Below are 10,890 nucleotides of genomic sequence, written 5' to 3' on the forward strand. Positions count from 1 at the left end.
ATTATATACTACTATTACATTTTTAACCCAGTATAATAAGCCGCAAGCATCTACAAAAAATAAAAAATACCAAATAATTTAATTATTTTTTAATTTGAACACTATAAATCTGAGTCCGGAATCAAAAGGGCAACAATTTTTTTTGAAAATTCCAAAAGGGCAACTCAATTAATTATGAAATCAAAAGGACAACAATTTGTAACGGCGTCTAAATCAGGGTTTCAAAAACGAGGCGCAAAAATCCATGTGCCTTACAAGGCTCAACAACTTTTAGCCTTGTAAGGCTCAGCCGCCATGAGCCTTACAAGGCTCAAGGGTGTCAGCGCCTTGCAAGTGATTCGTTTTATTTTCTTGAGCTATTATTAATTTATTTGTCCCTAATTATTTTCATTCCCTTGCAAGCATAAGTGAAAAAATATTTAATGTAAGTTGTGATCTACTTTTTAGAATTTTGTACACTAATTATATGATAAGTTAGAAACTTCTTGCTAGATACATGAGAACAAACGAGAGAATTAACAAGAAAAAGAAAAATAAAAAGAATAATAAAAAAATAGTTAAAAAATACTACTCCCTATTTATCAACCATTATATTTATGCATACTTATTACAAGCGTATTTTTAATTAATATATGTAAACCAACGAAATATTAGATTCTTTTATTTTATCTCTAAGTAATGGGACCTCTCTCCTCTTCACCTTCCCTTCTTTTCCTCTTCTCCTTTAATTTTTTTTCTCTCCCTTTTAAAAAAGAAAAAAGAAAAACACAACACCCACTTCAAATATCAAACAAATTTCTCATTTGATTATTTCTAAGTAATTTACACTACTTTGTATTTTTGTTTTTTTTTAGATATATATATGGATGATGAAATGTATGGTTTTCATTCAACAAGAGACGATTACGCGGATAAAGCTTTGATGTCACCGGAGAATTTGATGATGCAAACTGAGTACAACAATTTCCACAACTATACCAACTCGTCCATCTTGACTTCTAATCCGATGATGTTTGGATCCGATGATATTCAATTATCATCGGAACAAACTAATTCTTTCAGTACTATGACTCTTCAAAATAATGATAATATTTATCAAATTAGAAGTGGAAATTGTGGCGGAGGCAGTGGCAGTGGTGGTAGCAGTAAGGATCATAATGATAATAACAATAATAATGAAGATTATGATGAAGATGGTTCAAATGTTATCAAGGCTAAAATCGTCTCACATCCTTATTATCCTAAATTACTCAACGCTTATATTGATTGCCAAAAGGTTAAGTATGATTTAATCTTTTATGATTAAACTATTTTTTTTGGATTTTCTTTATAAGTTTAACCTAAGTATCTTTTTTTTTATTTATTATCATTTCTTAGATAAGCAAGAGGGTTTATGGTTTTTGAAATCTTTAGCTTATGTTAATTTTGAATTGTTTTTTTTTTATATATAATTGATACGGTTAGTGTATATAACTTAAATTGTTACGGATTTTTGATTTTTATAGGTTGGAGCACCAGCGGGTATAGTAAATCTGCTGGAAGAAATAAGGCAACAAACTGATTTTCGTAAACCAAACGCTACTTCTATATGTATAGGAGCTGATCCTGAACTTGATGAGTTTATGGTTAGTTACTCTTTTTATTTCTGTTTGTAGAATTTATTGTTTGACTTTTCTTGTTTCTTAATTAAATTAAATTAAATGATATACTGTGAATAGTTTGTTTGAAATTTTGACCATATGTTTGTTTATTTTTGTTCAATCAAATAGGAAACGTATTGTGATATATTGTTGAAGTATAAGTCCGATCTGTCTAGGCCTTTTGATGAAGCAACAACGTTCATCAACAAGATTGAAATGCAACTAGGTAATCTTTGCAAAGGTCAGTCAAACATTATCTCGATGTTGTTTGTTTTGATATCTTTTACCTATTAGTGAAACGAATCACGAATTAGAAAGAAATTTGTGCTATTAAACAGGATTTCTTTATTTATTTCCCATCAAATCATCTGACTTAGAAATATGCACGGTGAAAAATAGATTCGCAGTGACATATTTTAAGTTTTCTGTATGAAAACATTGTAGTACTATTTATTCTTTTTTACTAGTACAATCAAAATATATGTGAGAATAACCTCTGAATATTACTCAATGGAAAATCTAATAGGAAAATAGTGATTTTTTAGTAGTGGAACGTATAATATGTAGTAACATAATATGAAGATGGACACCAAAGAGAACTTGATCGTTATAGTGAAATATTGTTATAGAGAGATTTGAGAGATGGAGTTGGTCATGTTATGAAATACAATTTCCCTGGAGTTGGTACAAGTAATTTTGAGTTTAACTATTTTGCACACAGAGATGTTGAATCACCTCTTCTACTTCAATTCTTGTATTCTCATATGTTGCGATAAAATGAGAGTCGATAAGAATTGAACACACATCTATTATACGAAATACCCTCACTAATATATCGTCATTGGACACTAAGAGGAGGTAAAATCATTTTAAGGATGGTGCAAATAATAATAGAGCATAGAGCTCCAAAAATATGACTAAAAGTTGTCAGAAATGAAAATAATGAGCAAGAGTTTCTTGCCTTTGTGTATTCATGCCGTGACTGATTATATAATTTTGGAAAATTTTGCTTATTTTGTTGAAAATAATTCATTGATAGTAGCAAAAAAACTATGTATTTTTTGGCCCTCCTTGAGGGTTAGATGTTTTTTTGAGTGCAACTGGGACCTTTGATATCCTAGTTTTACTCATATTGTTTTTGTGGTGCTTCACTTGTCTCTCTTGCCTTTTTTTAGTTGTCAGGAAAATTTCTTTTTTTTGCATTTCAAGCCACTTTGGCTCAGAGATTCTGATTTTGACATATCACAATTGAGGTGACATGGCTATAGTAGCTCTTTCAATAAACAGTGACATATGTCCTCTATACTCTATATCTACCCTATTACTAGATCACTGCTCATGTTTTATATATAGGGAAGGTGATCATTATATATTCTCTTCGTTTAAAAAAAAAGACCTAGTTTGACTTCACACAGAGTTTTAATCTTGTGGCTCTTAACATGTGATGTGGTAAGTTGTAATTAAAATGATGCCAAAAGAAAAGAAAGATGTTGTTCTTTTTGAAACAGACTAAAAAGAAGAGTAGCTAGGTCATTTTTTTGAAAATGGATGAAGTATATTTTATGTGCATTTATGTGACTATATATGGTACTAGTATGATTGGAGCAAATTTGACCTTATACAGTTAATAATTGTTTAGTTTCCTATAAAGATTTTGCAAATTATGGAACTTATTTATGGAAATGGCCATTCTTCTGTTTGATCAATGTTGATCGACAATCATGCAAGTCATCCCATCCTTTACTATACATTTACATTTATCACATAGTTATTGTTAAGTGGTATGCATTTTCCTTTTTAATTCATAAGGTTAACTCGATTATTTTGATGTAAATACTAGGTGCTGATAAGTATTTACTCGATCAATTGTTTGGTCAAATACTTAAAGGTCTAAATCCAAGAGATAATCAATTAGCAAACTAGTTCATATCAAATTGTATGAAAATAGGGTTTATAATTCTTGTACTTGGACTACTGTTGTAGCTGGAGCTGGCTCACGCGTATGATTAGACATAGATGATTGATGGTAGTACAAATTTTGAGTTTTCAACTTGGACATATATTTTCAATATACAAGATATATACTACCTTCATTTTGGTTTAGGTCATTATTGTAGCATTATTTTACATTCATCTTCAAGGTTGATTTCTCATATAGTTACTTAATTATGGATTTTCTACTTCAGAAAGTCATTTTCTTTGTTGAAGATAATTGATATTGGGAAGAAATGTGAGTTTTTGAAATAATAACTATTAACTGAGTAGAAAACATAGCTCTACTTTTAAGCTCATATAATGTTGTTTGGATCCTTCAATATGTTATTTTGGTGCATAAAGTTCTACATTTTTTGGAAGATCTAATATAGTTTTAATAGCAATTTTTGAAAGATTTGAACAACAGAACTCATAAATTAGATTCGAGTACAATAATGTCAACAAAGACCATATGTTTGAGTACAGTCTATAATAGTTGGATGTATATATATTCTCAGATGGAATGTGGCTTGCATGTGGAACCACAATTAATTGGTCTTTCCAATCTCTGCAAAGCCTTCATCATATTTATTTTTCAAGTTCCAATATTATAGTGCTATGTGTTCTTGCCAGACACATTGGGAATTGTTTGATGTCTCATTGGTGTTCACTTAAAGTGATTATATTATCTTCGTTTACCTAATGATTTATCTACCTTGTTTTCATCGTACAATAATAATATCTTCAGTATAATCGAAAAAGTATTGTGTACGTAACCTTACTCTATATTAAGAGATTTTAAATCCAAGAATCTTAACTAACATATCACGTGGATCAATCTTCTTGTCCTATGGCCTGACACCTTTATTTTTAAAAGTAAGTTATACATGCTAAGTACAATTAGAACTTATTGTTTATTATGTTTACTTTAATTTGATCTAGTCTAATAATTAATTACTTAGATTAATGTATTAAACTAACTATATAGGATATAAAGTTGTGTTATTTTATGCTTTCTCCACGCATTAGAAGCTGGCATTGTTCAAATATTTTATTAATTTGAGGCAAATGGTATAATTTGATCTGTATAAGGCAGGCAGCAGCCTTACAGTCTAAAAAATTAATGAGGAAATTGTAAAAAAAGGTTGTTAATAATAATGAATGGGTAGATATATTCTTTGTGTTTGACAAGCTATATAAGTAATAATTAATTTTTGTTTCAAAGTACAGATTAACTTTTTAGTGATACAGAGAGAGTAATTTATTAATCTGGCCTCGTGTGCCTTTTGTTTTAATTTCAATAAAAAGATTATTTTTAGTTTAATAAGTTCAAGTGATCAACTGTATATGTTCACGTGCTTGGATTGCATTAAACTGATAAACTGCTGGATGCTGTTTTCCATATTGTTTTGTACTTGTGGCTTTATTTTATGTTTAAAAAGTTTATGCATTAATGCTTGCCTGTTATATATTATGCTTGAGATGTAAGCTGAATTAATTCATATAATAGTAAATATTAGGGTCATTGGCATTGTAGATAAATTGAACTAGTCAAGTAAGGGTTCGGATAGTCGACCTCAATTTGTTTGCGGTTGTGGAGTAGTAATTATTGTAGTGGTTGTTAGTAGTACTAGACCTACTTTGATAGTTAGTTCTTTACCATGTTATAACAACAATAACATATTCACTGAAATCTCACAATGTGAGACATGATGAGAGCACGTAGATTGTATACGAATATTACCACTGTAGATTGTATACGAATATTACCACTACCTTTAATAAGTGTGTTTACTAAACTACCCTTACACAATTCATGTGTATTTAGGTCCTTCATTAAGACTCATTTAAGTTGCTATATACATTTTGGAACTTGAAAGATTTTTCTAACTTGGTAGAAGTCCCTGTTTGAATTGACTTTTGACTTATTTTTATCATTTTTGCTTAAAATCATGTATTTATAAACATTTTTTTTCATTTACTCACACTTCAAACTTACTTCGACTTAAAAATACTTAAAATAAGTCAAATCATACAGATTCCAAGTCGAAGTAGAAATTGGTTATGAGTTGCACCTTTGAAAAAATCCATTTTCATTATGATGTATTCCCATCATGTAAGTTGACCTAGGTCCACCTCTCAATGGACCGCAGAGCGCGATCTGAATTTAGTCGAAATTTCAATGTGAGCTTCGAATATCGGGTGGAAAATAAAAAAAAAAAAAAGTTGACCTAGGTTGTTTTCTCCCTTTCACAAAATAGAAAGTAAGACGGTGTATGCATCATCCTCTCTAGATATAGTTTTACACTGAATATGTTGGTTTCTATTTGAATATAGTTGAAGAATATTTCTCCGTTTATAAGTCCTCCCTCTGTTTTAAAAAGAATGATCTCCTTTCCTTTTTAGTTTGTTTAAAAAGAGTGACCTTTTTCCTTTTTTGGTAACATTTACTTTCACCTTTTTCACGTGACATGTTTAACACCACAAGATTAAATGATAATTTTGTACATTTGACATAATTTTAATTTGACAAGATTCAAAACTTTTTTTTATTTTCTTAAATTCTGTGCTTAGTCAAACTAGGTCACTTTTTTTTGAAATGGGGGAGTAATATATATGTAAACGACGATAATGTGTACTTTTGTTTGAATATAATAATTATATGAGTAGTAAAGAAGGTAGAATTATTAAAGAAAGAAATGAATGAATGAAGGGACATTTATTTTATTTTATTATATAGTATATTATATATATATATATAATGGGGCATTGAAGAAAAAGGGTAGGACCCAAAAACATTAATGGGAGAGAAAGCCCGTGTAGAGCGGGTGGTCGATATAGCACATGGACTCCCGTGCTTTACGCTGCCAATTCTAACTCTTTTCTTTTGTTTCTTCCTTTTTTATTCAACAACTACTACTATCAATTCTCAATTATCAAACACTTGCACACGCACACAATTTTTTTTTTTCCCTTTCAATTTATGAGATGTTATTCGATTGAACACAATTTTTCTGCACAAAATAGGGAAAGAGAATTAACTAGAACAAAGTGAATTTTTTTCATTAATAGCCGTTACATGTGAATACATCAAATAGGAAGTTTACACATATGTAAGTTAGATAATAATAAAAAATTAAATCCATACTTATTTTTATTAATATCAATACTCAAATAATGTTGCATAAAATTAAACGGATTGAAGTATTATTTTGATACTCTAGGACTAGAGTACTACACACAACTACAACAAGAATTGTGGTGGAATGATAAGTACTTTTTCATCTTTTTTAGGGAATAGTAATGTGAGACTTCCCAATCTGTAATTAACCAGGCTCTACGTGGATATTAGACACCAAATGAGAAACTTTAAAAATAATATTTTTTTTCTTTTACTTTTAATTTTTTTTCCTTACTGAAAACCCACTGAGAGTGAAAGTGTTTGCAGGGGTGCTGCATATAATGGTAGTCAAATCTTGGTAGGCCACTCCGTGGGTTCAGTCGAGTCATGGCTCTTTGTGCTCCCCAATGTCTCTTTCCCAACATACCTATCGATTCTATTAATTATTTTTTTATTTTAATTTATTCGCCATGTTTTAATTTGACCTAAATTTTAAAAAATTTAAAAGAAATTCGAAGTATGACGAGTTATTAAAAATAAAATTAGATGTATGTTTTATGAACGGGCTAAAAAAAAAATAGATTTAACAATTAAAATAAAAAAATATCTTTCTTCTTTCAATATAGAAGTTTTTTAATGATAACAATCAACAAATAAGTAGTTGCCTTTTATCAATAGGTCAAATACGTAAATTGTTCATCATTTTATATACTAGTCCTTTATATAAGTAATAAATTAAAATTATTTATTTAATAACATGTGCTTTTAAAATAAATTACTTAATAAGATCATTTAATTAATATTTTTATGATATTATATATAGTTATTTCTTTATACACTGTTTTGTCTATTTGAGTCGAGTACTATCATATAATATGAAATAGTGTATACATATCTTTAAAATATATACTCTTGTTTACTTTATTAAATTGGCTTAAATTTTTCTAGAGCTTTTGCTATGAGAAATGCTTGCAGCTTTCCCTACATTTTTAATACAACAGATCCACTTTTATTACCAAAGTTATTATCTTCAAAAATATTAACTTGATCTATAACTTAAATTTTTATTTATATTTAATTCTAACAAAGTTGTATGTCATAGTGGTCATTTGATATAGGCGGTAAGTCAGTTTTCTAAATTAACAATCTTTCAAATAATGTAGCCCAACAATATTGCGACAGAAATTTGTGATCGAACTCATCACTTTATATAACAAGCTTTTTTTGGTATAATTTTCTGATACATAAGATTAAATATCCCAATGAATTTTTATTGGTGAAGTAGGGCTTTAAAAGGGGTCGTTTGGTAACTGGTTAGGAGAAATATTGTATATGTATTAGATCTTGTTTAAGCAATATCATGTTTGGTAGTTGGTTTAGACTATTTAGAAAATTAATACAATGTTTGAAAGTTTGCAATTTAGAAACTTGGATAACTAATACATGTCTAAGTTAGGAGGGATTCTATGTATAATTTTATACTTGATATAAAATGGAATAACTACTGCTTGAATAACTATATACTGCTGAACTACTTTCTACATAATATTAAATAAGATATAAATTTCCTTATAACTAATTCGTGTATTGCTAATACATGCCTAACTCTAACGATTCTTGCTATGTAGTCTATGGTTAGATCAGGGTGATCAAAATTGTTCCTAATTCTTGATGTGTTACTTTCCTTTTACAATTTTGTGCGGTAATCTCCAACATCCAGGTCGATGGATTTTTTATATCAGGCTTTACAACTTTAAGATGGCATTAATCTTTAAACAAATGACTCGGTAAATAAAGCCACTATTGCATTAATCAGGGGCGATTGTATAGCCTATTTTGCATTGCACGTGAACCATGATCTTTCTATTAAATTAGATATTATATGTATATACTTTTTAGAATTGATCTTATATTATATGATGGTATCCATATTTCTAAAAGGCTAAATGATGCAATTAATTGTATGTTGAGTTATTTAGCTACCAGGATCAATTCTCACTTAGAACTTTTTCTCATTTTTTTAAGTGATGCACCCATTGTCATAGTTCTTGCCATTGACAAGATGAATAATGAGCTTACACGTGTACAAGCTCTTTGGAAATAGTTTAGATTCTTCTTGAACGTGTTCCTTGCGTGCTGAAGGTTACTAGGGGTGGTACCAACTAGGACTAGAAAGCGATCACTCCTGTCACTTATAGAGCTTATCTAAGTTGCTAGGACTTTTAAAATATATTGTCACAATCATGCCGGATATTTTAGAAATACACTATTTTTGAAGAATTTGACACGCACTCGTTGATATTTTTTTAACAATTCGAGCAACATAGGAGCTTATAACAAACTCTCTCTTTATATATCTTGATCTAAAGTGGAGTAAATTAATTGTGGCAGATGATGGTGGTGTATCATCAGATGAGGAGTTAAGTTGTGGTGAGGCAGATGCATCAATGAGAAGTGAAGATAATGAACTCAAAGATAGACTCCTACGTAAGTTTGGGAGTCATTTAAGTAGTCTAAAGTTGGAATTTTCAAAGAAAAAGAAGAAAGGGAAGCTACCAAAAGAGGCAAGGCAAATGTTACTTGCATGGTGGGATGATCACTTTAGATGGCCTTACCCTACGGTTTGTATTTCTTTACCTCTCTATTTTGCATTTTCATACAACTCAAATAATGCTGATTCTTCTTGTTTCATTTAAAATCTTGGTTTAAAATTTTGTATTTATACTCTCTCAATTTATGTGACACATTTTGTTTTTCGAGAGTCAAACAGTTTAACTTTGATCGGAAATTTGTACATGAAATTTATATATTTGTAAATTATGTAAAAAGTACTATAAGTCACAATAATTGACGATCCAAAATATATAAAAGATATATGAAATTTTATAGTAAAAAATAGATCAGTTTGAATCTCGAAATTCGAAATGTGTAACATAAATTGAGATGGAGGGAGTACTACTTTTTAGGTTCTTTCACAGAGAGGTGGTATAAAGATTTTAAATTTATGGATTTTAGATTATAATTTTTATGTTTACTAGGTTCTGCATTGATTATTTGGGAATAAACCTGAAATAATCCCTTATTTTTGGGTTGAGACTTAAAGTCATCGTTGTTTTCCCCCAAGATGTACTAATAGTTTCTCATGTTTGTAAATTGGTGCACTTTTGGTCTTTTCCAAAACTTCTATCCATTCATAACATTGGTTTTATCCACAATTTAGTGTATGGACATGATACATATAAATTGTTTACCAATTTCATAGCGAGTATTGTTGCTCGTTTGATCGTGAATGAGATACAATAGTGATACACTTATTCAAGTTAATGACATGTATACCTGAATTTTGTAATTCTCTCTTTCTTTTTGCCCTCCTTATGAAACTCTTGGGGGCGTGGGTCGTTGGATAGGGTTATGCAACTATTAGTTCATAAATAAGTTATTTCATGTTTGATCCTGCATAAAATATAATGTGAATAGACTCAAAACTTATACATATTTTAGTTACGTGAGATGATAACGAATGTTGTTTTGATAATAGGAGGCTGATAAGAATTCACTAGCAGAATCAACAGGACTTGATCCAAAGCAGATCAACAATTGGTTTATAAATCAAAGGAAGAGACATTGGAAACCATCAGAGAATATGCAGTTAGCTGTTATGGATAATCTAAGCTCTCAGTTCTTCTCATCAGATGATTGAGTTTGAATTGAAATTGTGAAAATACTGCTCTTCATTTCTCTTTTTATTATTATATATAATATATAAATAGTATATTTTTGGGAAAGAAAGAAGTTATTTTATTAATCAAAATCTCTATAAATAATGGTAGAGATTAATTAATGTTGAATTCTTCTTGATCATGTAAATATTCAATCTAGCTAATTGTCAAAATTAATGCTTACCTAATATCACAAAAATGTCTACTCCTTTGATGATATGGTGGTTAGAGTTCCTTTCGATTTTCTATGCTTGGAATATTATCGATGTTTTGTGGTTATGAATGCTTTTGATACATTTGTAATTATTTTTTCTGTTTCAATTTATATAGGTTAATTTGACCAATTACGAAGTTTACAAAAGTATGAAATTTTTTTGTGATGTTTTAATACTATTTTTTGAAATAATTAACTTTTTAAAAGTGTGAACAATAACAA

General features: G+C 29.4%; 1 protein-coding gene across 1 annotated transcript; it reads left to right on the top strand.

Annotated features, from left to right (window-relative positions):
• The first annotated feature begins 733 nt into the window (after window positions 1–733).
• LOC125815805 (homeobox protein knotted-1-like 2) lies at window positions 734–10,642 on the top strand. Its single transcript, XM_049495367.1, has 5 exons — window positions 734–1,276; window positions 1,506–1,625; window positions 1,770–1,881; window positions 9,127–9,356; window positions 10,274–10,642. Exons 1-5 carry the CDS (start codon window positions 863–865, stop codon window positions 10,433–10,435), a joined length of 1,038 nt encoding a protein of 345 aa, XP_049351324.1. The 5' UTR covers window positions 734–862; the 3' UTR covers window positions 10,436–10,642.
• The last annotated feature ends 248 nt before the right edge of the window (window positions 10,643–10,890 follow it).

This window comes from Solanum verrucosum, unplaced genomic scaffold (assembly GCF_900185275.1).
Source record: "Solanum verrucosum unplaced genomic scaffold, falcon-dt-bn FXZP01000085.1, whole genome shotgun sequence".
In the NCBI taxonomy this organism is placed as follows: Eukaryota; Viridiplantae; Streptophyta; class Magnoliopsida; order Solanales; family Solanaceae; genus Solanum; species Solanum verrucosum.

Bases quoted from the DNA above. Each gene is read 5' to 3' on its own strand.
- LOC125815805 (XM_049495367.1), top strand. From the start codon at position 863: ATGGATGATGAAATGTATGGTTTTCATTCAACAAGAGACGATTACGCG. The intron at 1,626-1,769 runs GTTAGTTACTCT...TCAATCAAATAG, and splicing joins CTGAACTTGATGAGTTTATG to GAAACGTATTGTGATATATT. The intron at 9,357-10,273 runs GTTTGTATTTCT...TTTTGATAATAG, and splicing joins TTAGATGGCCTTACCCTACG to GAGGCTGATAAGAATTCACT.